General features: G+C 42.1%; 1 protein-coding gene across 2 annotated transcripts in view; it reads right to left on the bottom strand.

Annotated features, from left to right (window-relative positions):
* Positions 1-1,054: 1,054 nt before the first annotated feature.
* Positions 1,055-27,246, bottom strand: part of Znfx1 (zinc finger NFX1-type containing 1) — a 42,894-nt gene continuing 16,702 nt past the window's right edge. Inside the window, exons 1-14 of one of the 2 annotated variants that reach the window (XM_015479434.2) lie at positions 26,681-26,898; positions 25,338-25,450; positions 19,059-20,867; positions 16,933-17,064; positions 15,277-15,425; positions 13,963-14,112; positions 12,536-12,650; positions 10,239-10,486; positions 8,563-8,702; positions 7,348-7,502; positions 6,835-6,980; positions 5,805-5,915; positions 5,188-5,283; positions 1,055-4,545 (exon numbers count right to left, since the gene is read on the bottom strand). In XM_015479434.2, the coding sequence (XP_015334920.1) occupies positions 2,104-4,545; positions 5,188-5,283; positions 5,805-5,915; positions 6,835-6,980; positions 7,348-7,502; positions 8,563-8,702; positions 10,239-10,486; positions 12,536-12,650; positions 13,963-14,112; positions 15,277-15,425; positions 16,933-17,064; positions 19,059-20,867; positions 25,338-25,419 (5,775 nt within the window). In that variant the 5' untranslated portion in view covers positions 25,420-25,450; positions 26,681-26,898 and the 3' untranslated portion in view covers positions 1,055-2,103. Of the gene's footprint in view, positions 4,546-5,187; positions 5,284-5,804; positions 5,916-6,834; positions 6,981-7,347; positions 7,503-8,562; positions 8,703-10,238; positions 10,487-12,535; positions 12,651-13,962; positions 14,113-15,276; positions 15,426-16,932; positions 17,065-19,058; positions 20,868-25,337; positions 25,452-26,680; positions 26,899-27,246 lie in introns of those variants that run through there. The other variant, XM_048810829.1, reaches the window with a different exon arrangement.

Here is a 27,246-nt window from a genome sequence, read left to right on the forward strand (position 1 = left end):
AANGGTGCTTGAGACCAAACCCAGGGCCTTTTGTTTGCAAGGCAAGCATTCTACCACTGAACCATGTCCCCAGCCAGGAAGTAATTGCTCGGAGAAATGTTCTTTTATTAATGCCCTAGAACTAAAAGGCTACCATTGGGCACTAACTGTGTGTCGGACACTTGGTGCGCTGAGTTGTGATTCAGTTTGCTGCCTATGAGGCAGGTACTGTTGTTCTCATTTTGCTAATAGAGACTTGGAAGAGTAACTTTCTACAGTTACACAGCTGGGAATTCAGGTTTTTGAAATCACCCATAACCTAACTTATTACTGCTGTGTGCTGTAGAGATGGAAGCCAAAACGGGACAGGAGGGACCCTGACCCCATGAATTAGCTCCTTGTTGTAAAAACCAGCTTTCACTCTGCAGAATGGTTCTCATCCTTTTCTGGATCACAAAATCCCTTTCAGAATTGGATGAAAGCTATGGGATACCCTTTGGGAAACTGTAATCCACGTCCTGTGTAATTTAAGTGTACACGTGCCTCCCCCACCCCACCCCAATCGTGGGTTAAAAGTAATAGTTTTCCAGTAGCACATGTGCCAGACACTATAGTAGATTCAAAAGTATTCAGTCAGGCTGCACCTAATAGTCACCAACATAGGATCCGAGTTAGAAAATGATGGACACCTATATGATAGAATGCAGTTCAAACTCACAACTGTAGGCTCCGTATACAAAGAGTGGGTCCCTAGTAGGTCCTGAGTAGGCTTGAAAAGCCGAGTGCAAATTTTCTGAAAAGGGATATGCATTGCTTCAGCTGATCACCTCTAGGAGGACTCATGAAGTGAGCGGGGTGGCCACTGGGGAAGGAAACACTGTGTACCCTTTTGTACAGGTTGAAAAAAAATTTCTCACCCTAGGTAAAAATGACTCATCAGCTAAATAAAAACCCCACAGGACAAAAACGAAAGAATGGCTTCCATGTACACGTTCGTTGCGACAGCTCTGTCCTGTCCTGATTGTCTGTCTTAGGCCTCCCAAGCTATTTCTAAAAGGAGACAATGGATCACTGATTCTCCGTCATTGTTTTTATTAATTGGCTTTATAGGCTAAAGTGCATAGTAAAGACAGAAAAGAAAATGCATACATAGGAAAGGGAGTTTTTTTCTTGCCAACATTAGAAAGGACCTGAGATATCTAAGTGTCTGTTCTAAGGAACACTGGACAGAGGGAATGCGGACACAGGCCGCTGGCCTGAGGCTGGCTTCTGCCCTGGGGCTGGGGCCTACAGAGGCTGCTGGCATGCTAACCCTGCCCAGGTAAAAGCTGCGAGAGAGTGCTGGGACAAAGGCTTATACTTGGGAGAGGTGATGCTGGTACTGAATGTGAGCATGACTCCATTCGGGCCAGGGAAACCAGCACTGTTATGGAACCTCTTGGATGGCAGGAAATGTAACCACTATCCAGGTGTAAGTTACAGGAAAGGGCACAGAAGTCATCCCAGCTAGTCTGGGCCTGCTACACACAGCCTCCTAATGGGGTAGTGCACTTTCCCCACTCAGTGAATATGTCAGTGGGTCAGGGTGAGCTGAAGAATCTTTGTCCATCACACGCCTCCATCTTCTAAAGAGGGGTGCCCGAGGAGGTGGGAAGTGGGGTTTCTTGTGCTCCTTGGAGGGAAAAGCAGTCCAGACTCCTCTGGGCCACTTATTACAATGAAATTTAGTCTATAGGTTAGGATCTGATAATTAGCATCAGTCAGCTTCACTGAGCTCATACTTGTGCCCTGGGAACACTGCAGAAGAAACATCCAGTCAAGACCCAGAGTTACCACTAGGTAGCCCTATGTGGAAGCCCCACGCGTGCTCCGGAGAGTCTGTCCCATACTTGCAGGAAAGAAAGAGGTGAGCTCTATTAACTCTGCTCTCAGTTCTGGAGGTAAAGTGCTTACTCTAGCGCAGGGGTAAATCTAGAATCAAATGTGGGCAAGCCCTAAAAGTGGATCCTTAAGTAGGTGCTAAGACTAAAGGACAGTAATAAAAAAAAAACTTCAGTTCCTCCGTAAGGGAGCCGGTCCCAGCCAAATGGTGACTGGGACAAAAGGCAGCAGTGCGCTATCTTCCTAGATCATCCTCCTGATCTCCTCAAAGTTCAGCAGGTTGTTGGCTGTGTTCGACCAGGCGGGGTGCTGGGCTCCATCCATCTCAGAAGCAAGTTGGTTGCTCCTTTCCAGAGTATGATTTTCACCACCAATTACCTCCTGACACTCAGGACAAGTGGCCCTCTCCATGGCTCCTCCACACTCAGTAATCACATAAATGTGGCCATTGGGGCACTTGAACCAGTGGCCACGAGGGAAACCCATGGCGCTAACAATCTGCACTCGTTCTTCCTCTGAGATGCCCAGGCCAGAGCAGGGAAGGGTGGCTTTCAGAGCATCCATTTTTTTCTGTACAAGCTGTTCATCCTCCTGGGTGAACTTACATGTTTTCTCGAGGATGTTCCGGATACTGTAGACCTCTTCTGCTATGCTACCTTTCACCTTCCCTTCTGCCATCCTGCAGCGGTTCAGGAGGTTCACCAGGTATGTAAGCCTCTGGATTTCACTCTGAAGGTCACTCAGTTCCTGGCTGGTGAAGCTCAAGCGCTTCCTGGCCAGCCACTCATGGACCTGGTTGAGTCGAGTCCTCACTTTACTTTGTTCTAAGACATGTACCTTTTTCAGAGAATCCCAGAGGCTGGCCAAGTGGTCATAGAAGCTGATGTAATTCTCAACAAGCCCCAGGTCTCTAACTGATAGGTTTTTCTGGGCTAACTTCTCCATTAGCATCAGGAAGTCTTCAGGGAGCAGCTGGTGGAGGAGGCTCTTGCTCTCTAGCAGGGCCGTAAGTCGCTCCTGACTGGTTGCAATTTCCCCTGCTGAGCCCTGAATCTTTTCCTTGACGATTTCGATCTCTTCTAGTCGCTGTTTGATGCTGGTTCCATACCTCAGGTTTTTGCGTATAGGCACCTGGCAGATAGGGCAGACCTTCAACCTGATGGCAACTTCGTCATCCTTCTGCTCATTCATGTAGCGGTCCAGGGCTTGTACCTCGAAGATGTGGCTGCAGTCTTCTAGCTGCACGAAGCGGGCATCAGGCTCATCCTCATAGCCAAAGAAGATTTGTGTGACCTCATCCAGGTGGCAGACACGGCACTTCTTAGGGCATGGCTCCCCACACAGACCAATGCAAGGGTGGCCACAAGCCAGTAGCTTAGTACAAGGCACATAGCATGGGGGTCGGTTGCAGGGCTCAGAGCAGAGTTTGGTGCACTGGTAGTGCTGGCAGTGCCAGACACAGGGTTCCACACAGGGGCTGCACAACTCCCCACACTTCTTCTTACACTGGCTATGGACACACCGGTTCTGACAGGTCCGCTGACAGGGCGGGCACTCACCAATGCAGGGCTCCTGGCACTTGTGTGAGCAGATGAGCAGGCGCTTGCAGGGCTGCTGACAACGCTCATGGAAGCGCCCTTCGAAACAGCTATGGCAAGAGCCAGGGCAAGGATGCCCGCAGTCCAAGATGGTGTCACACTTGGTGGTACACTTAACTGGCATATCGTACTTGAGGTCTTCCACATTACCACACTTCACCTGTTGGCTGTGTCCACACTTGAGTTCCACAGTGACCATTACTGAACACAATTGCACACAAAGCTCACCACATGGGTGGCTACATCTGTGGCCACATCTCAGGACTTTGGGGCAGGGCTCCTGGCAGCAGAAATCTGACTCAGGCATTGAACAAGGAACCATCTGTTCATGGCCACACTGAGGAATGGTTTTAGGAACCTTCACCTGACAAGGCTGACACTCCTGAAAGCAAACAAGGGGGCACCGGTGTCCGTCCTGGCACATGACCTTCTGGCATGGCTTCATGCACTGGAACTCCTTATGCAGGGAATCATAGGGGTGGCAGGCACGGGTGCAGACATGCCCACAGCCCAGCCGGAACTCACAGGGCAGGCTGCAGCCTCCTTCGGGCACTTTTTGGAAGTCGGAAGCTTTGGAGACTAAGGTGTGGGTATCAGGGTGGTTCTGGCAGCACAGTCGGAGTGTTTGGCCTATCTGATTGTTCTCTCGAAGGGTATGGATGATCTTGCTCCACAAGGGCACCTTGGCTAGCATCTGCATGTTTCCAATGCAGTACATCCCCTTCTTGGCTCTGGACAAGGCCACACAGATACGGTTGGATATCTGGAGAAAACCCACCTTGCCCTCCTGGTTGCTTCGCACTAGTGAGAGGAGGATGATATCATTTTCTTCCCCTTGGTATTTGTCCACAACATGGACCTTGACACCAGCAAATGTCTTGGCAGGCATGAGTTTTCGCAGGCAGAAAAGCTGCCCAGTGTAGGTGGTGAGGATGGTGATCTGGGAGGGCAGGTACTCCTGGCACAGAAAGTACTTGCACAACTCTACCACAAAGTGAGCCTCATGCTGGTTCTGATGGCTTTTGCCTTCTTGGATTTCCTGTTCAGGAAAGTTGTGTTCTACAAAGAAAAGGTTGGAAGAGACCCCCTGAAAAAGGAAAAAATAGGTTAAAAGGTTCCCTCATGGCCCTTGGCTCCCCCAGCTCATCTTCACATGCATTGGCCACTGTCCCAGCTCCAGGAAGAGACCTTGGAAAATTTCTGTACCTCCCATACCACAGTCTTTAATTCTAAAGTTGGTCACCATGTGCTATCTTTGGGCCAGGGCAAATTTTGAGCTAGACAAGGAATTTATGTCTACTTTACTTTTCAAACTACTTGTTTGATATTAATACTTTAAAAAACCATCCAAACTCCAACCATTATGGCCAAGGGCAAAAGCAGCAGCTATAGTGACAATGGTGAAGATGACAAGAGCAGCTAACCTGGGCACTTTACTGAGGGCTTTCTGTACTTACCTCCTCATCCTACAGTACTGGGATGAAGCAAGAGCCCTGACACTCAAAATTCTTAGATAATCTGCTGAAGGTTACACCTACTCAGTGGCAGAGTTGAGACTCAAAACCCCAGGTGTGAATGCTTGATTACTACACTATTGTACTATTCCTCCTCAAGACCAGCTTAATTCTTAAAACTGGCTGTTCCCTTTTGGAAACCTTCTATGCTAAAGAAAAGATAGCCTGCTAGATTGCTGACACCATCAAAGACAGATCAGGAAAGACAGACTCACCTTAATCTTCTCATACTTGAGAACAGAGGGATGATTCTCCAGATCCTGGTAGATGTGGGGGGTCAAGAGGCGGGCAATTTCAGGGCGCATGCGGTGCTGAAATAACATGTATGTCATTAGAAACAGGCAGAGGACAATTTCTCTGGTTGGTAGAGAATTTTTAAGTAATGTTTGAAAAAAAAATAGCGAGAAAAAGCACAATATAAACAGCTCCTTCAACAAAAACTCGCCAGAGTGACTTTGTGGTGTTTTATAACAGAAAATAAAATAAGTTTGACAGTTATTTCATTACTAAACCATTTTCTTTTTTTGGGGGGTGGGTGGGTACTGGGGATTGGACTCAGGGGCACTCAACCACTAAGCCACATTCCCAGCCCTATTTTGTATTTTTTTATTTAGAGACAGAGTCTCACTGAGTTGCTTAGCACCTTGCTGAGGCTGGCTTTGAACTTGTGATCCTCCTGTCTCAGTCTCCCAAAGTGCTGGGATTACAGGTGTGCACCACCATACCGGCTTAAACCAGTTTCATTTTTATAAGATCTCTCTTTCAGACAATTGGCAGGTTCCCATGGGCATTCTCCTGGGTATTTGGTAATAACAGATGACCAGTTTCTCACCTGGTAATTCAGACGGACAAAAGGAATGTTTACTTTCACTAGCCGTTCAAAAAGGGACACCTCAAGATTGAAGTTCTTGGCCAGATCGTACACGTTGGCACTGGGGCGCAGCTGAGAAGAGAAACATAGCTGAGAATTCTTTACTGCAAACATTTTCACCAACTATTCATTCATCCAGCAAATGTTTTTCAAGTACCTCTTATATGCCAGGCACTCTTAGGTGCTTACAGGCTAAGGGTTAACGGTGACAAGGGCTCTGAAGACAAGAACCAAGGATAACATGACAACAGTGTCCAAGGGTGAGGATTCTTTAACTAAGCGTCTCTGAACAGTGACATCTGAGCTGTCTCCAGCATGGAGGAAGTTGTCAGTTATTCAGTCATTTGAAAAGCAAGCCTTGGGAGGGAATACAGTGAGCAAATGAGAAGTCAGGAAAGCAGACTGATTTTCTTGGCCTCTGCAGACCATTTCAAGAAGCTTGATTTTTAATATGAAGTGCAGTTGGAAACACTGGAGGGTTTTAAGCTGGAGAATGACAATGATTTAAAATTTTAATATTTGTTTTGGCTCCTTTATAAAAGATGTCTGATAGTAAAAATGGAAGTAAAAATGGAAGCGGGAAGACTGGGGAACTTGCTGTCCTAACAGTCTACTTAAAAGGGAAGGTAGGAAAGTACAGAGAATGGATGAAGCCACTATACTAATGCTAAGCTATATGCCAAATATAACAGCACCTGTTCTTAAATTGAATACGGGAAGAAAAAAAGGAATCACAAAAAGCCATTAACTAGCTTTGTGGACTCTTTTTTTAAAAAATATTTTGTTTCAGTTGTAGTTGGACACAATACCTTTTATTTTTATGTGGTGCTGAGGATTGAACCCAGTGAGTACACGTGCTAGGCGAGTGCTCTACTACTGAGCCACAACCCCAGCCCCACTTTGTGAATTCTTTAAACAGAGAGGTGGGAGTCTTCCTGTTTGATTCCTCCCCACAGAGAGGCAGTCCATCTTCCAGGAGTTCTTGCCTTACCTGCTGGTGGTCCCCAATCAGGATGAGGTGCTGGCAAGCTTTGCTCAATGTAGCAATGGTATGGGCCTCAAGGACTTCAGCAGCCTCTTCCACAATGACAATTCGAGGCTCCACCTTCTGTAGGATCTGGCGGTATTTTGCAGCACCTGGAATAAGGATAAGCCAAGAGGTTCCTCTGAGCTGAGGTACAGGATCCACAGGGCCACTGGGTCTCTCGGAATCTCCTTGTGTCCTTCTATGTCCTCTAGGGCTGAGACGACCACTGAATAAGAGAATGAGCACTGGGTGGTCCAGAGCCTCGTACCCATGTTGTCATTGTTGGGAGTTGCAAACTCATCAAGAGAGAATTTCACTAAGCAGTCCCAAAATATGGGTTGTTTTCAATAGCTTTTCATGGTATTTCCTCTAACCTATTAAAGAAGCTCTCTTTACCTGCCTCGGATACTCTGATAGGATCTGGGTACCAGAATGGAGCTTGGCTGAAACAGCTTAAATGTCCCTACGTTTTCTCACCTGTGGTTGTCATGCCAACAACCTGGGCATCTTTAAGGATATGCAGGTCTTCCTGGAGTCTCAGCTCAGCCATTCTCTCTGCTGATGTGCGGTACTGGCGTTCATAGCTGAGAATCTTCCGGCGAGTGTCAGCCTGATACATCTGTAGCCACAGCCTGGAGAATGGATCAATCAGGGAAAGGAGGCCATGAGAATGTACAGGAACCCCCTTCATGTGCCAACGTATGAAGTGAACCCAAGACCTTTGAGGAGCTTCTAGGTAAATGAGTGAGTGTGAGAGAAAAAGAGAGACAGACAACCAGATATAGAGAAGAGTCCAAAATGCCCCCCAAAAGATGGGTAGGGTGGTCAAGAGCTAAGAAAGGGAGTGTGATAAAGAACAAATGTTAGCTGGGCACAGTGGCACACATCTGTAATCCTAGCTACTTGAGAGGCTAAAGCAGGAGGATTGCGAGGCTAGCCTGGCAACTTAGACCCATTCTCACAATAACATTTTTTAAAAGGCTAGGGATGTTGCTCAGTGGTAGGGCGCTTGTCTCATATGTGAGGCCCTGGTTTAATCCCCAATACCACAAAGAAAGAAAAAGGGCTAACTATTGGAAAGAAAGTAAAGGGCTTCAAAAGTTTCAGGAAGAATTTCTCATAGGTTCTCCCTATCACATTCCTGCCCTCCCTTAATTTTGCATAGAATACTTCGTCCTGACAAGTTTGACCCCTGTCCACAACTCAGACTTACTTGACATCTCTTTCTCTGTGCAAAAGCTATTCCATTTCTCAAATAGCCATTCTCCCTCCTAGCTCAGGGCCTTTCCCTACGTGGTCCCCTCAACCTCACCTGCTCCCCTTTGCCCTGATCATGTCTGTTCATCTTTCAGATTTTGCCTCCAATGTCAATTTCCTGGATATCTCAAACCAGCTAAGATCCCATATAATATTCTCATTACTCTCCACTCATCTTTCCTAGTATTTATGCCATGTATAGTTCTTTACTTGTGAAATTATGTGATGACTTTTGTCTTTCCAAAGAGCATATAAACTCTGAATATGATGACAGAGCAAGTATCTCCTATCCCATGACTACATCCCTAGCCCTCAGTTCAGTGGTGGTACTCAGTCATTAGTTAACATTGTTGAAGGTCTTTGAGAGTATTCTGGGAACAGAAAAGGAATTCCCTGGGGAAATGACATGGGCCAGCTGCGCATGGGGCACAGTACCTATAAAGCTGCCAGCGAGAATTCAGGTCCAGCTGCCAGACATCCTGGATCGCACTGGCCTCGGCCTCAGTCATGGTGTTCAGTTTGCGAAGTTCAACCTTCACTTTCTTCTTCATTTTCTTTTTCTGGTTACGCTGGGTCTGTAGACATCAATACCAGGCAGGGTACCATCTGAGCAGAGGCAAACCCAGTTCTAAGCCCAACATGGGGGCCCCAGCATGTAAGAAAATGGGCTGCCACCTCTGATAGACTTCAAGTGTCTCACATTCTCACAACAGCTTTCCTACCACAGAGTGGCTAAACAAGAACTCTAGGGCCAGAATGCCTGGGCTCTACCTATTATTAGATTGTGGGCCCCAGGGCAATTACTTAACTCCTATGTGTCTCAGAATCTCCCTTAATAAAATGGGAAGACTAATAGCACATCTCTGGAGGTCCTTACATGGAAAAAACTTACAATAGTACCAGCACTGTTATCACCAAATATCTTTAAATTTTTTTTTTTTTTTTTTCAGTTGTAGGTGGACACAATACCTTTATTTTATTTGTTCACTTTTTATGTGGTCCTGGGGATTGAACCCAGTGCCTCATGGATGCTAGGTAAACTCTACCACTGAGCCACAACTCCAGCCCATCAAATATCTTTTGATTCTAGTCTATTTCTCATTCCTAAAATGTGTTTGTCATGAAAGTAGTGGGGGCAGGGCTTCCTCATTGGATGCTATCAGTATCTAGCCTCTGCTGTTTAATGTAGGGCTTGGCATAGGGCCTGCTAACGTGGTTTTAATGCCATCACAATACCTTTAACAAGTGGGTGAAAGGCACTGTTCGAGAAAGTGCTCCCCTTTAGCTCTGCCATGAGCCTTTAGAAGGATTGGCATGTGAGATGAATGTTATCACATTAAAAATCCCCATCTCCAGATGCTGTATGGCAGAAATATACTCAACACATGCTTCCAAGGATTGAGATCATGATGCCACCCACCACCTGAACTGAACTAGGACATCAGGTGCAAAGCCAGCATTTAGGTGAAAAACTGCATCCAGAGTTGCTCTTTTAAAAAAGTCCCTTAAATTGTGGTTGGGGATCACAAATTGGCATTGTGAGTACTCAGTCCTCTGCTGCAATAAGAGGACCACTGGGTTCCACCAATAGGAGTAGACAGAAGGTCTACATGGAAATGTATGGGCACTTATACCACTCTGGCTTTAAGAGAAATGTCAAATTCCAAGCTGAAAGAAGAATAAGCATTCCATGTAGCCTGGAGGATTTCTCTAAGCCTCTAGAAATGTAATGAATGTCCTTAGATTTTGTGATTGAGAAGATAGGCACGAGGCACTAAGACTGTGTTTGATTTGACTCATATATACTACATTCTTCTGTAAGTTCCAGAGAAGCACTTGGTTACCTCCTTCTTGTCTTTCTACGTAGGTACTTCTTGCCAGCACCCCTCTGAACCATAATTTTTATACCCTTGGGATTTAGGCCAGGGTTAGGTAGCAAAATGGGTACATTAGCTAACTGTGAGGACCAAGTAAAGTAATAGAAGCTGGGGAAGACAGGAGTGGTCAGAATACTCTCAGGCCTGTTCCAGCAGAGTCTTAACCATGCCCATCTGGCAGTAATAACTGAACATGTTTCTCATTGAAACTTTCATGGAACGAAGTGAGTTTACCTTCCACTCTCCTGTAGCTTGCTCCTGTCCAGCTGTAGTTCCGGAGCCATAGTGGTCTAGCCTCATGGCCAAAAGCATTTTAGCCAACTCCTGGTCTGCCCCATTCTCTTCCTTCTTCCGTCGCCGGGGCCTCACCACCTCTTCCTCCTCAATCACCCGGTCTGCTTGAATCAGGTCAGCCTCCTCTGCAATCTCAATCAGCGAACCCTCCTCCTCCCCTTCCTCCTCTTCTTCTCCTTCTGCCTGGGCTAAAAAAGGAAAGCAGGTAGAACACGGATGGAGATTCTTGAAGTCAAGGAAGGAAGAGGGCACCTCCAAGAGCTGAGGTGTACGAAGACATTCTGAAGGGATTTAAATGGTAACCTGGGGAAAGGGAAACTGGGAGGACTGACTCTAGGGGAGGAAGACTTCACTTTCCTTATATGTTTTGTCACATATTTTACGTTTAAAAAATCATACGACTGAATGCCTTTTTTTTTTTTTTTTTTTTTTTTAAATTTTAATATTTATTTTTTAGTTATCGGCAGACACAACATCTTTGTTTGTATGTGGTACTGAGGATCGAACCTGGGCCGCACGCATGCTAGGCGAGCGCGCTACCGCTTGAGCCACATCCCAGCCCCCTGAATGCCTTTTTAAGAAGGCAAATACACAGGTCTGAGGTTGTGGCTCAACAGTAGAGTGCTCGCCTAGCTCGTGCAAGACACTGGGTTCAATCCTCAGCACCACATATAAATAAATAAAAATAAAGGTATTGTGTCCAACTAAAAAAAGATATTTAAAAATACACAAAGGAGGGTAAATACAATATAAAGATACAACTTAAAGGATAATGAAGTGTGTGCAGTGGCACACACCTGTAATCCCAGAGACTCAGGAGGCTGAGCCCTGTATCAAAATAAAACAGGCTGGGGATGTGGCTCAGTGGTTAAGTGCCTGTGGGTTCAATTCCTGGTAACAATAAATAAATAAATAAATAAATATAAAAATGAACATCCAGGTACCATCCTCCCAAACTGGGTGGAAACTACCAATTTTTTTGAAGATCCCTCTTGTAAGCCGTCCTAACCTGAATTTCGAATAACTCATTCTCTTATTTAAAAGAAAACCCAAAAAACTTTACCATATATGTGTGTGTATAAACACATACACATATATATATACATACACATGTGAATATATATTTACGTATGCAAATAGCGTGTACATAATTATACATATATATGTCGTTTAAATACCACAATATCTGATATCTGTAATTTTTTAGCTTGCCTTTTCTATTAAGTTTTTTTTTTTTTTTTTAGTATTTTTTGCTTTAGTTATAGTTGTACACAATACCTTTATTTTATTTATTTATTTTTATGTGGTATTGAGGATCAAACCCAGTGCCTTACATGTGCTAGGTGAGTGCTCTACCGCTGAGCCCCTTCAGTATGTTTCTGAGATTCATCTATATTGCTAGACATGATGTGACTCATTCCTTTTCACTGTTGCACAGTATTTATCTTAACAGACAGTAATAGATCCACCCGTTGTACAAATGTGGATGGACATTTCAATTCTTTCTGTTTTCCTACTTGTCACAAGTGGTTGTGCCAATTTATAGACCAACTGGCAGTGTACCAGAGTTCCAATGCTGCACATTCTCACTGAAGGGTTATATAAAACCTGGTGGGTGTGTGATAGTATTTTATTGCTGTTTTAACACTCCAATTTTTTTTTTTTTTTTTGGCATTAGGGATTGAACTCTGGGGCGCTTAACCACTAAGCCACATCCCCAGCTCTTTATATTTTTTATTTTGAGATAGAGTCTCACTAAGTTGTTCAGGGCCTTGTTAAGTTGCTGAGGCTGGTGCTTTTTTTTTTTTTTTTTTCTTTTTTCCAGTACTGGGAATTGAACACAGGGGCACTTAACCACTGAGCCACATCACCAGCCCTTTTTCTATTTTATTTAGAGACGGGGTTTCACTGAGTTGCTCAGGGCCTTGCTAAATTGCTGAGGCTGGCTTTGAACTTGTGATCCTCCTGCCTCAGTTTACAAGCTGCTGGGATTACAGGTGTGCCACCACGCCCAACTCCTCTAGTTTTGATGAGCACTTTTCATATGTCAATTGATTAATAGGATTTCTTATTTTGTGGTGTGCCTATTCAAGGTCTTTTATCTATTTTCCTATTTGACTTTCACTGATTGATTCATAGCTTTTCATTTATTCTGAGCACTAATTTTAAATCTTGCTGTCTAGTCTTTACCATATTCCAAGTGAAGAAGTGGTTCTAGGTTGACATGTATGTCTTACCTGCATTTTCAGGTCCTGCTGAGGCAACATTTTGAGTGAAAGAACCAACACCTAGACCCAGCCATTCAAGCATCATGGAGTGCTTCCACTGCTGGAAGCAGATCCACTCGCTGTCCTAAGAAAGGAAGAATTATCAATGATGAGAACTCCATGACAACAGTATGAAGGCAGGGTTTCCTCAAATGATCAAAAATAACTCCCTTAGGGGCTGGGGATGTAATTCAGTTGTAGAACACTTGCCTAACATGTACAAGGTCCTAGTTCCATCCCAAGTTCTCAAAAACAAACAAACAAACAAAAAACAAGTAAACAAACAAACAAAATTCCCTTAAAATTCAAAAGTTGCAAACTGGCATTCCTTGGACAACTGGAACATTTAATATGACTTATACAGAACTTAAATAATCAAAATTTCTATCTTTTGACAAAATCAGGATCTACACCAACAATAAACCTTTATTATTAAATGGCAACAAATGGCTGGAGCTGGTTGGTGCCACTCTCTCCCCTGTTTGCCACAGCTCGCTCCTTCCTAACTTTTCATACTAAACTATTTGACTTATTTACTGGATCTGATTGATTCCCTTTTTTAGGGAGTTTGTCAAGCACTGGAAATCATCAACCCAGTGATAACAGAGGTCCCATTTCACTGGGTTCCTGGCTAGTCACTCTATAAATTTGGTCTCAGTTACATCTTATGATATCTTTTGAAGGCGGCACTATTATTTCCCTGTTTGACTGGTGAGGATCATACTGGCCCAAGTCACATAGTTAGTCTGTATGAGCCAAAGCTCTGGATGTGCTAGGTTACTTCTGCTTATGGTTTAATTTCCATTTCAGGGTTTTAACCCAGGGGAACTTTACTTTTGATCTGTGTCTCCAGACATTTTTTTCTGATTATTTTTTTTTATTTTGAGACAGGGTCTCACTAAGTTGCTGAGGCTGGCCTCAAATTTGTGACCTTCCTGCTCCAGACTCCCAACTCACTGGGATTATGGGCATACACCACCATGCCAGACCTTTTATTAAGTTCAGAGTTTACAAATATTAACTTAACGATCCAAATGATAATCCTCTAAGAATTAAGTTGACCTATAAGAAATTGCCATTTTATAAGACGAAGTTACAAGTACTAGCAATTTCATATGGTTCACTTTAATGCTACTGTCCTCCCAGTTTTCTAACAGGATAAACAAACACAGAAAAAGTAATCTGCCCAAAGCAAAGCCAAGATTCAAACATAGAGGTTGGTTCCTGAGTCTTCTTCCTGACCAGCATGTCCAACTGCTTCTCATCATGAAAGAGAACTTTTTGCCTTATGGCAGCATCGGATCATGCTATAGCTAAAGCTTTGTACTGCTACTTCTACTGGAGGCCACCTCTGAGTGCTGAGGCAGCCATGTGTGTGACCCTGGGATGAGCCCTACCTGCATCGGTCCACTCATTAGGCTTTCCCAGTGCCGGGGGGAGATGTACTTCTCCAGGTACTGTTCCCGGAGGACACCACGCATTGTACACTCTAGGGTCTGGGCACCTTCATGGAGCTCTTGCTCTGATTCCTTCATCTCTGTCATGATCTGCCAAGAAGACGGGGAAAGATGTGATGAAGACATATTACTCTCCCTCAAATTCAGTCCCTATCCTAAGAGAAAACAAAGCTAAAAAAGAAAAGTAAGAAAAAAGAATAAATGATCAATCAATAATCAACAAACCAGTTTCTCAAGGTACATTACTGTGGTCTTGAAACCAAAGGATTAGTAACCAAAAGATCTAAAAGATGCCTACCAGTTAGTAAGAAGAGGAAACATATGAAATAAAAACAGGCCAAGAATATTGTGGCATAGACTACAAGTCTTGCAGTATTTGTTCTCTCTTTTCCTTAAAAATAAGAACTCATGGGGCTGGGGTTGTAGATCAGAGGTAGAGCGCTCGTCTACCATGCGTGAGGCACTGGGTTCGATCCTCAGCACCACATAAAAATTAAATAAAGATATTGTATTCACCTATAACTAAAAAATAAATATTAAAAAATAAATAAGAACTCAGAGCAGGGCACAAAGGCATACACCTATAACCCCAGTGACTTGGGAGGCTGAGGTAGGCAATTCCAAGTTTAAGCCAGTCTCAGCAAGTTAGCAAGGCCCTAAGCAACTTAGTGAGACCCTGTCTTAAAATAAAGAGTAAAAAGGGTTGGTGAGTTAGTGCAGTGGTACAGCACCTCTGAGTTCAATCCCCAGTACCCCAAAACAAACAAAACAAAACAAAAAAACTCATTTTTCTTTTTTTAAATTTTAAGAGGGAGTCTCACTAGGTTGCCCAGCCTGGTCCCAAAATCCTGGGTTCAATAAATTCTCCTGCCTCAGCCTCCTGAGTAAGTATAAACATAGATGCACACCACTAAGCCAAGCTCAGATTTTTGATCAGGCACAATGCTGCCCAGCTTAAAGATGACATTTCCCTGCCCAGTGGCTACATGCAGAAGTGCTATGGTGGCTTTGGGAAAGTAGCCTGAAGGTCCTGGTAGGGGCAAGGAGGGGCAGTGTGCCCTTCATCCTTACTCTACTTTGGATTGAGGGCAGGGATCACATCAAGGGATTCGCAGAATGAAATGTTGGAAAGAACCTGGGTCCTCCAGAGCTCTGAGGAGCCTCCATATCTACCCTGGGGAGCCTGCTCAGAATGCTACTGCTGTCTTGTGTAGGTTCCTTGAGCTACCTCAGATAGCCACAGCTGGAACTCACACTCATGTAGGCTCTTCGGAGGTGCATGGGGAGGTTACGGCGGAATTCCCGCTTGTTCCTCAGTTCCCTCAGGGTGAACTGCTTCAGGATTTCACTGTTGCTCCTTCCACCCACCCGCACAATGCTGGTCTTTTGACACTTGTAGATGCCTGAGGAGCAAAGAACATTGCAGGGTTGAGAAGGCCTACGCTGGACTAACTCAGATGAGAGTTATGTGCATTTGGGATCTTGTCTCATCTGGTCCCTTAGAGAACAAACTGTGCTTACAGGAAATTTACCCAATTAATGAGCCAGAGGGTCTTGAGAGGATATAAGCTTATAAAGTGTAGTGCTTAAGACCACAGGCTCTGGAATCAAACAATTGGGGACACAAATCTTGTCTCTAACATTTATTGTTATGTAACCTGAATAAATTATGTAATTTGTGTCTAAGTTTCATTGTGATTTGGAGATAGTAACAACTTATTTATAGAGCTATAATCTGGATTAAAAAAATAACAACTTTATGGCATTTAGCTAGGGCCTGGCACAAAGCAAGCACTCAGTAAATGTTATCTATTTTGCAGATTTGATTACTGTGTACATGTCCCAGGCAAGTGCCAGGTTTTGAAGATACAGCAGTCAAAACACAAACTCAGTTTTTACTTGTTCTTCTGTTTCAAGTTCTAGCAAAGAAGATACGCAGTAAACAATCTATTTTAATAACAATCTATCTTAATAGCCGTAAGTATGAGTCCTATAAGTACATGATGCTACAAGTGGATAGTAGAGGACCTCACCTGATCTGGGCCAGGTAGAGATCTATTCTTGAGGATCTACTATTTAAACTGAAACTTTAAGAATAAAGAAGACGTAGGTGAAAGGAGGTTACAGAGGAATAGAAAATAAGCAAAAATAAAAACACTTATTTAGAAAATAAGCAAAAATAAAAATACTTATTCATTAATGCCGTTAATTTTTTGTTGTTGTTGTCTGCAGTGCTGGAAACTGAACCCAGGGTCTTGCATATGTTAGCCACCACTGAGCTACACCTCCACGCAACAATCAGTATTTTTTGAGTGTCTAATATATGCCAGGATCAGTGAATACAGTAATTAACCTGACCAGTCCTCAGTATTTATGATCTAGTGTGGAGAAACATGAAAGAGATTAAAAGAAAAAAATACAAAAGGAGACTTTAACTTTGTTTGGGGGCAATGGAGAAAGTCCACCTGAGAGATTTAAGGTAAGACCTGAAGAATAAATTAGAGCCAGACAGGCCAACAGAGTTCAAGTTGGAGAGAGAGAGAGGGAAAGAAGAACAGCATGAGCCAATTGAGAAACTACAAGAACTCCGGGAGGGCTGGGGAAGTAGCTCAGTGGTACAGTGCTTGCCTAGTGTGTGCTAGGGCCTGAGTTCAATCCCCAGCACAACAATAAATAAAATAGTAAATGAATAAATAAATAAAGTTCAAGGAATTGAAGACAATCAGTGCTAATGGAGTTAGGAAGAATGAAGGAAGAGAACAAAGATCAGGTTCAGAGTCAGGCTAGGACATGTGGCTTTGCAGGTCATGGTCAAGACTGTGGCCTTTGTATTCAAAGTACAATATAAAGTTATTGTAGTTATTCACCATAAATGTTTTGATAAAGAACAATTTTGCCCTTAGACATTACCTTCCAGAAACTGGTCCAAAGCATGATTAGTATAACATACAACCAAGATGGGGAACTTCTGACGACTAATTTGCCAAACGGACTCATTGGTCAGAAGGGCTTGAACAATTTTTAGACCCACATAGGTTTTGCCTAGAAAATAAAAAAAAAGAAGCTAAAAATTCTAGGAAAAGGAACAATTAATTACTTAGAGCAATTTGTTTTTATTTTTTAGACAGGGTCTCTATGTTGCCAGGCTGGCCTTCAACTCCTACCTCACCCTTCCCAGTAGCTGAGACTACAACTATATACCACCATGCCTGGCTTTTATCTTTCTTCTCAAATTTTGAGGTAATACATTGAGATGATTAAAAATCTAAACAGCATAGTAAATATATTGTGAAAAGTCTCTTATGCCAGAGTTTATCTCACTAGAAGCAACCAATGTTACCAATTTCTTGTGTAACTTTTCAGAGATAGTCTTTCTCTGTATACACAAATACACACACACGTATATGTGTGTGTGTGTGTATATATATATATATATACATATATTTTTTTTTTTTTAGAATTTTTTTAATATTTATTTTTTGGTTTTCGGCGGACACAATATCTTTGTTTGTATGTGGTGCTGAGGATTGAACCCGGGCCGCACGCATGCCAGGCGAGCGCGCTACCACTTGAGCCACATCCCCAGCCCCGCATATGTATTTTTTTTTCCTTAGCCTTTTGCATCCCCTCACCCTATGCCTTCTTTTTAAAAAAAGAAAAGTAGGGCTGGGGTTGTGGCTCAGTGGTAGAGTGCTCGCCTAGCATGCACGAGGCACTGGGTTCGATCCTCAGCACCACATAAATGTAAAATAAAGATATTCTGTCCACCTAAAACTTAAGAATAAATATTAAAAAAAGATAAAAGATTATTTTTACTGTTCCACATCTTGTTTTTTTTCACTTTATATATCTTAGAAGTAGTTCTCTATCAATACACAAAGAATCCTCTCTCTCTTCATGACTAAGATAATTTTTAGCTAATTAGTTCTCTACTGATGGACACGTACATTGTTCAGATCTCATAGAGCAAATTCTTTAGAAGTGGTTTTCATACAGTATGGTAAATTTGCTTTTGTGACGAGAGAGAAAACTTATGAAAATCAACATAAGAGTTAGAGCTATGGACTCATTAATTAAATTTACAAACTGCTAAATTTTTGCATTGTTTCAAGCTAAGTTTGCCACTGTCCTCAATAACTCAGAGTTGAGTGAGGGAGCAATATTGGAAAATCAAAGATTTCAATACAGTATAATAATTAATAATTTCTCCCTTTTTTTTCTTTAAATAATGTTTATTTAGTGTCAATCAAGTGTCAGACACTGGGTTGATACAACAGATACAATAGTGAGCAAAATAAACATGGTTGGTATCCTCCTAGATCTTACAGACTTTTAGATAAGAGACTTGCAGGTGGGAAGGTGGCGGTAGAGAGGAATACTTCTATGAGAAGCACAGTGGGGTAGATATGAGCCAGGACTCTTCAGCCAGACTATCTGAGTTCAAGTGCTAGGTCTGTTACCACCTGTGTGGTAACATTTCTTAAATAAGGGGTAATTTAACCATTCTTTGCCTTAATTTCTTCATCTGTAAAATGGTTTTAGTAATGGTTTCTAACTCATAGGACCATTATGAGGATGAAGTGAGTTAGCATATGTAAGGCATGTAAAACAGTTTGGCATATACTGTGATTATTATATATTTGGTACTATTTAATTTAAAATAACATAAAAGGGCCGGTGATGTAGCTCAGTGATAGAGCATCTGCCTTGTACACCTGAGGTCCTAGGTTCAACCCCTAGCACCACAAAAATAAATAATGTAAAATTAAAACAAATTAATAGTTTTTCAATGAAGCACAGTAACGTATCTCCCTGAATTTGACCTCTAGCAGTCTTTTCTAACCTTGTGATTTGAGTTTGTTACTATGCATGCCCATGGTCCCCACTGGAAAATCACTGAGTGGCTACTTTATAAACAAAATGTATGCCATTTCAGGGCAGTGTTTCTAATCGAGACATTCTAGAAACCCAGAGCAAAGCCTCCCTTGCCTATGTTATAGGGTATATGTCAAATGCTCTGAAAAAATTTGTCTTACCTGTTCCAGGAGGTCCTTGAATAATTGCCAACTCCTTTGTGAGAGCAAACTGCAAGGCTTCCATCTGAGAGTCATCCAGCTTCAGGGCTTCTTTTGAGGGCCACTGGCTAGGGTCTAAGACATTAACTCTAGGACGTCTCAAACCCTCAACAGTCCTCAGAGATTCTCCAGTGGCTGAAGGATTCTCTATTAAGGGGGTGAAATCATATCTGCCCCCCATTATCAAGTACCTGGGCTCCTTCACATGAGAGTCACATTCCACAATATTCCTCTGGAAGGGGACGTCTTCTTCCTGGACCTCCTGGAGTCCTTCCAGGACATGCCTATAAGCCTCAAAGTATGCGGTTGTCTCCACCATGAGGAAAGAGTCAGAGGGCTGAACCTCTGCTAGCAGCTGTTGGCTCTGCTCATTGAAACAGAGTTGGACAATTCCTCTGCAGAGATCTTCATGCTCCCGGTTAGAAACAGTGGCAAAAAGAAATGTCTCAAAGTTGTCCTTGGACATGCATACCAAAGACCCATACAGCAATCGCTTAGAGTTCTGCCAGCGAACAAACTTCAGTGGTTTTGTATCAAACTGAACCTTATAGACAATGCCTGATGATGAACACACAGGAGTGATGATCCTCGTATCAAAGTAGATCCGGATGTCATCAAACTTTCTCTTCCTCAAACACTGATCTTCAAAGCTTTGGAGAAGTTCCAAAATGCCTTCCCTCAGGGGTCTGACAAAATCTTCTCTCAGGAGTCGGAAGTGGGTATCCAGATAGACAGCAGTGCTCTCATATTTTCCAGAAATGATGTTGGGACGAAGGAAGGGCCTCTCATCTAAGTGCACTTCATTGTAGGTCGGGTAGATGGGCATGGTCCGGTAGCTCTCCACATGGCCTTCTGCCTCAGGCTGCACTAGAGTATAGGTATCCATTCTCAAAGTGCCCTCTCGCCTCTTTTCCTGCAGATGTTCAATGATGGTCTGCACCTTTTCCAGGTTTTTTTCTGTCTCCTCTTCTATGTCAACACCAGAAGCTCTCAAAGCATTAAGAGAAGCTGGCAGGAGAGAAATGAGCATGGAAGTTTCCTGCACAGAGCTGGCAGGGAAGACGCTTACAAGATCCTGGAGGAGGGAGATGATATTGCTTATGTGTTCTGGATACTGGTTTCGAATGTCAGGATTGGGTTCGGTACTCATCCCTACCACATAAGCAGGCAGGCAAACTTTGAGGAATTTGGAGTTCTTCAATATGCCTAGTACATGAAGAATACTCTGGCGGTCCATTTTGGAGCTGCAAGCCTTCCGAAGAACCTGGCAGATGAGCTCAAGGAAGTTGGATTTCATGGAAGAATGAGATAGGAGCTCCTTCAGCCCTAAACTTGTGGCAAGTGTGATGACCACCTCAGAGGGGTCTTTTTGCAGAAGACTTTCTAGGAACTTATAGCCCAGTTTCTTAACCTGCTGTGGCTGTTCCGTAGGCTTCTGGTGGGGGGTCCGCCACTGCTGGAAATTTTCATTGGACCATGGTGGTCTGTGATTCCTACCCTCTTGGTTGTCATTTCTCTGCCTGGTATCATTCTCTGGACCATGTCTTTGGCCTCTAGCTTCATCACTGGTATGCCCTTCCTGGTTCCTCCTTCCCTGATGTGGATTCCTCCCCATGGCCCTAAATCTCTCCTCCCTTTGCCGGTAAGGAACAGGATGATTGTTGGCCCTAGGATGCCTTCCGGGATGGTTGGTTCCTCCTCTGAGAGCATTGGCTGGTGGGTTATTGGCCTGATTTCTAGCTCTTGGTGGTAATTCTCTATCCATAGGTCCTAAACACAATGGGAATACTGGGTAAGCACAGAATCAAGGGGCAAAGAAACTGAATGAGACAACAATAAATATGCTTTCATTTTCCAAATAACCAAGGAGATCAGGTTTTGTAGAGACAAAAATTTCCTACCAAGTTGTATAATAAATGAAAGATAGGGCTGGGAGTGCCACTTAGTGGTGGAGTGCTTGTCTAATTTACAATGTCCTGGGTTTAATCCACAACACCAAAAGAAAAAAAAAAGAAAGAAAAGAAAGTTTATTATGAGTGCCATACACATTATAAAAATATTATTTTTCCAAAGGACGCAAAAGGGAAAAGAATAAACATTTGTTAAATGCCTAATACATTGGTTCTAGTCTTTTGCTACTATCAAGTAACAGAACATAAATTTTAGGGCTGAATAGATCTTGGCTTGGCCATGTCCTTCACTGTGTACCCATGACCAAGTTGTACAATTTCTCTAGGTCTCAATGTCTAGATTGTCGTAGATTAAAAGTTTATAGGGCAAGCCGGGAGCAGTGGCACATGCCTGTAATCCCAGCAGCTTGGGAGGCTGAGGCAGGAGGATCGCAAGTTCAAAGCCAGCCTCAGTAACTTATCAAGGCCCTAAGCAACTCAATGAGACCCTGTCTCTAAATAAAGTACAAAATAGGACTGGGGATGTGGCTCAGTGGTTGAGAGCCCCCAAGTTCAATCCCTGATATCCCCATCCCCAAAAAAAGCTTATAGGGCTGGGGCTGTAGCTCAGTGGTACAGCACTTGCCTAGCATGTGTGAGGCACTGGGTTCAATCCTTAGCATTGCATAAATATAAATAAAATGAAAGTTTGCTGTCCATATACTACTACAAAAATTTTTTTAAAGTTTATAAAATACTTAGAATATTACCTGACACATGAGAAGCTCTTAGTAAATATTAGTTATTACTAGTCAGTAATAACTATTTTTCCCTGGGAATACTCTTGATTTCTGTGGTTATTGGTTCTGCTAACCAATTATCATAAACAACAGACATCAAATGGAATAAAACTATGAAGGAAAACACTATCTGAACTTTGCCCAGCATCAGCCAAAGCAGTTTGAACAGGAAAGAGGAAGGGAGGACTTCCTTTACCAAGATGTTTTTTCAGCTAATAGATTGTGAAGGAAACTGAAACATGGATATCAAGTTTTGTTCCAGGAAACTGAAACTGAAGTTTTCCTTCTTTCTGAGAAGTAGTTCATAAACACAGTTCTTATTGATTACCACCAACACTCACACAGAAAGCTGAGCTAGAGGAGGGATAATGAGGTCACACTCAGTACACACAGGAACATGAACGCTACTTTGTGGATGACACCAAACTTGTTTTCCTTCATCTACCAGACATTTCATAAGTGACCTTACCCAACATACCCAAAGTCCAGTTTTTTTCACTTTCTGTTCCTCTAAAACTGATAATGGAGCTAAACTCAACTTATCAGAATGACACTGTGATTTTAAAAACAAATAAGACTATAAATTGGGCATGGTGGTGCATCCCTGTAATTTCAGTGACTTAGGAAGCAGAGGTAGGAGAATCACAAGTTCAAAGCCAGCCTCAGCAACTTAGCAATTTAGCAAGATCCTATCTAAAAATAAAAAATAAAAAGGGCTGAGGATGTGGCTCAGTGGTAAAACAACTCTGGGTTCAATCCCTGGAAAAAAAAATTTACTAATTAATTAAGAATAAGATTGTATACAATGATTGGATAAAAAAAAATGTTATAAGGGGCTAGGGTTGTGGCTCAGTGGTGGAGCACTTGCCTAGCATGCGTGAGGCACTGGGTTCAATCCCCAGCAACACAAAAAAATAAAAACAAATAAATAAATGGATTGTGTCCATCTATAATTAAAAATAATATTTTAAAAAATGTTATGAAAACTGAAAGTACACAAAATATTTAAGATAATCATATTATTTCATGAGACCAGATACTAAATACACTTATATACCTCTTTTTTTTTTTCCTTTTATTTTGAACTTTGTAGAGAAAATTTTCATGTGACAACATAAAAGAGTACTTGGCAAATATGAATGCTATACATCTGAACTCTAAATTTTTATAGTTATTTTCATATTTACTTTTCCAACTCCCACAATCTAAGAAATTCCTGCTTTTAGTATTTAGGTCTGATTAGAAGACTGTTATCTGAAAGAAGGAAAAAATGTATCATTTCTCATTCTTTTAACACACAGTCCATAAAATAAAATTCCACAGTAATTCCTCATTTGATTCACAACAAAAATTTGAATGACGTCTTACAAACTTAAAAAAAAAAAAAGCAATAATCTATTCGTTGTTTGTTAGAAAGTTCTAAGCAAACAATAATTTCTTCAGTACAGTGATGCTCTTAGAATTAACTTTGGTTTGAGGACTAGGACTCTAAACCTATACTAGCCACTAGCCCCACATGGCTATTAAGAAAGTGAAATGCGTCAGGCGTAGTGGTGCACACCTATAATCCCAGAAGCTTGGAAAGCTGAGATAGCAGAATTGAGGGTTCAAAGCCAGCCTCAGCAATGATGGGCGCTAAGCAACTCAGTGAGACCTTGTTTCTAAATAAAATACAAAATAGTACTAGGGATGTGGCTCAGTGGTCGAGTACCCCTGAATTCAATCCCTGGTATTAAAAAAAAAAAAAAAAAGTAAAATGTGGCTAATATTTAAGTATTTGAGGAGATTAAAATATTATTAAAGTTTTTAAAGTATTATGATAATGAAGTACATTCAATTTTAAAATGACAATATTTGGGGCTGGGGTTGTGGCTCAGCAGTAGAGCGCTTGCCTAGCATATGTGAGGCTCTGGGTTTGATCCTCAGCACCACATAAAAATAAATAAAATAAAAAGGTATTGTGTCCGACTACAACTAAAAAAAAAAAATTTTTTTTAATGACAGTATTTGGATACAATAAGTAAGAAAGATCATTAAATTTTTATTAAATAGCATTAAAGTTTTTTGAATAAAGCATATCTGCTCTGGAAATAAACCACATATGAAGAATTTCTTATTAATTACTCACAACTTTTAAATAAAATAAAAAAATTTCTACTCTTACATTTTGTGAGGAAGGGGCTGGGGTTGTGGCTCAACAGTACGGTGCTTGCCTGGCATGTGTAGTGTGCTGGGTTTGAGCCTCAGCACCACATAAAAATAAAATAAAGGTATTGTGTCCAATTACAAGTAAAAAACCCCCCCAAAACCCAAAATATTAAAAAAATATTTTTTGTAAGAAAAAAATTGAGTAAAGTATTTTATATGGATGCAGACAGGCAAGCAAATAGTATATGCTAGAAATTCATTGAAGTATTTGTTATCTTAACAAAGGTCTTCTTGATTTTGTTGCCAATTAGATTTGATTTCTAATCCCTGTTTTAAAATTTCTTGGGATGGGGTATTGGCTCAGTGACAGAGCGCTTGCCTTGCATGTGTGAGGCACTGGGTTCTATCCTCAGCACCACATAAAAATAAACAAAATAAAGATATTGTGCCCATGAACAGCTAAAAAAAATTTCTCCTCAAAGAGATAATTGTAGAATATTAAAACCTGCTGGAATTTTCATATAGTCTAACTCAATGTGCTATTTGATATAAAGCAACTATTGTACTTTTCTGATATGGGTATTAGAATTTGAATGTGAAGTTAATTTTTAAAATTTTCAAGAAATGCTTTTAAAAAGTTTTTATTTATTAACTTTTACACTGGCTACTAACAGAAACACATTTTAAAATTGGAATTCATTAGTTGAATGTTCCAAAGGAATCTCCAAATTAAAATAAATTTAGGGGCTGGGGTTGTACCTCAGTGTTAGAGTGCTTGCCTAGCATGTGTGAGGCACTGGGTTTGATTCTCAGCACTGCATATAAATAAACAAATAAAATAAAGATCCATCAATATCTAAACAAAATTTTTAAAAATAAATAAAATAAATGTAGATCTAAGATGTATGTTTATCACCTTACTTTGTTCTAATGAATATGCTCAATTCTGAAACACAATTTTACAGGGAAAGGAGATTATAATCATTTGAAATGTTTTATGCTTATTCATAACACTTCACATATGAAAGAAATTAGTATTGAATTTTAAAAGTAAAATTTAATCTGCTTCCTTTTGCTTTTTTCAATTATGCTACTAGAAAATTAAAAAATTATGTTTTGGGTTTGTATTATGTTTCTATTAATAGCATTGTGCCAAACCAAGAGTTATTTCCATTTCTGACATCCCATCACTGTATTTGTAAATTGAATTACACCCATCCATCATCTCTCTTAAGGAAAGGAGAAACCTATCTGTTTTTCATAGTCATTCATGCTATAGTTAAGGAATAAGTCATTCTTTACTTGAAAGATGCAGGCAATCTCAGGTGGCTCATTGATAGACAACCCAGGTTCCTTCTGATTGCTCAGTATTTCCTTCTCACTAGGTAGGAAACTTTGTTTACCTCTGTGGTTGGTATGGGGATTCCTGGGCCTGGCCTCCAGATGAGGTCTTCTGTCTTCCATGTTTAAGTCACTTGAATTCATTCACGCTCACGTTACTTTCAGTTATCTGGAACTGCACAGGTTGAGAATTATCAGTGCCCTGAAACAGCATCTAATAACAATCAAGCCAGTTCTGCCTTTACTTTTCAATGATTAACTAAGAGTTAAATGCAGATTTTAATCATGAGCACAAAGTGCTCAACTTTGTGAGTAACCAATTATAAAATAAAACATTAAATTCATAATTTAGGTGATTTCAAGGGATCAAATTCTTCCTTGCATTTCCTTGGGGATGAAGGAGTGTCAATTCACATTCAAAACTATTGTTCAGTTTATACCTCTAGCTAAGTTGCTTAAACAGTTGCTAGGTTTCATTTTCCTCTCCTGTAAAGCAAATATTGTTGCCAGGAGAAAAGAGTACATTTTTGTTAATCCAAAACCATGTACTATCACCCTATCTGGCATTATTATACAGTACTCTATACCTCTCAATCCTCTAGAGTTTGAAAATAGTGAGCAATTATCCTTTATCCTATTCTTTGGAACACAGCTAAGTGATTAAACTCTCTGCTGTACTAAATCAAGAGAAAGAAATTACCTTTCAATAACTAGAAAGCTATTGATTAACTTAGCACCTATGAGTCCTGTTTTCTCAGAACCACTAGAAATCCGCAATTCTTTCTTTCCTCTTTCCTTTATCTAAATGATTTTTGACACTGGTTCTGTAAGAGGAAGCTTCTCTAAGGGAACATCTCAGTTTAACTCATGCATATCATGTGGGCTAGGGTTAGGGAAAAAGCAGGTGACTCAGAGTCCTCAGCAAAAAAATTTTTGAGACTGCCAAAGTTTTAAAATATTCATAGTTGGAAACTGTGAATAGATCTAGCATTATATGAGGAGCACTGTTATTCTCATCAGAAAAAGGAATCTCCCCTGCACCACGGCTCTACAATACTTTTGGCCAGTCTCTTCCCTAATCTTATCAAACCCTGCTCTCATGGCGGAGGTTCAATAGTTTGTTTGTTGTTTAAGGGGAAAATTTCTTCTTTTCTTGAAAAATACTAAAACAGAAACCCAGAAATTTAGGGGAAATAAAAGTAGTAAAGGGAAATAAAGAAAAAAAGAAACATAAGCAAGAAAGGGAGGCACACATAGGAAGAGGAAATGCCATGAATAAACAGACAAAATGTTTTGTTTTGTTTTTTTTTTTTGGAGGGGGGGAATGAAGGCAAAGAGGGCAGGAAGAAGAAAATCGGTGATGGTCAAGCGGGTACAGGGATGAGAATGAGAGCACGGTGATTACCAGGGTGGAATGAAAGAGGCTGAAGAAGGAGGTGAAGGCTGGTCTGCAGGGAAGTGTCCAGAGTCCGGGGATAAGTCTCTAGTGCACCGGAGCCCAGTTCGGAGGGAGACGCTGTGGGGTCACGGGGCAGCGGGCTGGGGGCAGACCTGGGCAGGAAGGCGCATTCCCAGGCTCAGCGGGGGGAGCTGCAGAGGTGCGGGGGGCGGGCTTCAGGAGGCGGCAGGGCAGGGTGCGGGGCCACCTGCTGAAGTGCTGGGGGACCCCAGGAGGGATGGGGAGTGCGGGGTGTTGAGGGCGCTTGGTAACAGGCAGGGGTGAAAGAGGTGACAGGGGTGAGGGATGGGGATGGACATGGTGAGGCAGGGGCAGTGGTGGGAGCCGGCACTGAGGGAGGGCGAAGGTGAGGGAGGTGTTGAGGGCGCTGGGGAGACCACCGGGGAGCTGGGGGCGTGGAGCTGCTAAGGACTGCGGAAGGGCGCTGAGCGGGACGGGCTGAGCAGCGGGGACAGGACTGGAGGGGACAGGGGCTGAGCAGGTGGGACAAGACTGGGGGAGGCAGAGGGTGG

Source organism: Marmota marmota, unplaced genomic scaffold, assembly GCF_001458135.2.
Source record: "Marmota marmota marmota unplaced genomic scaffold, marMar, whole genome shotgun sequence".
NCBI classification, from domain to species: domain Eukaryota; kingdom Metazoa; phylum Chordata; class Mammalia; order Rodentia; family Sciuridae; genus Marmota; species Marmota marmota.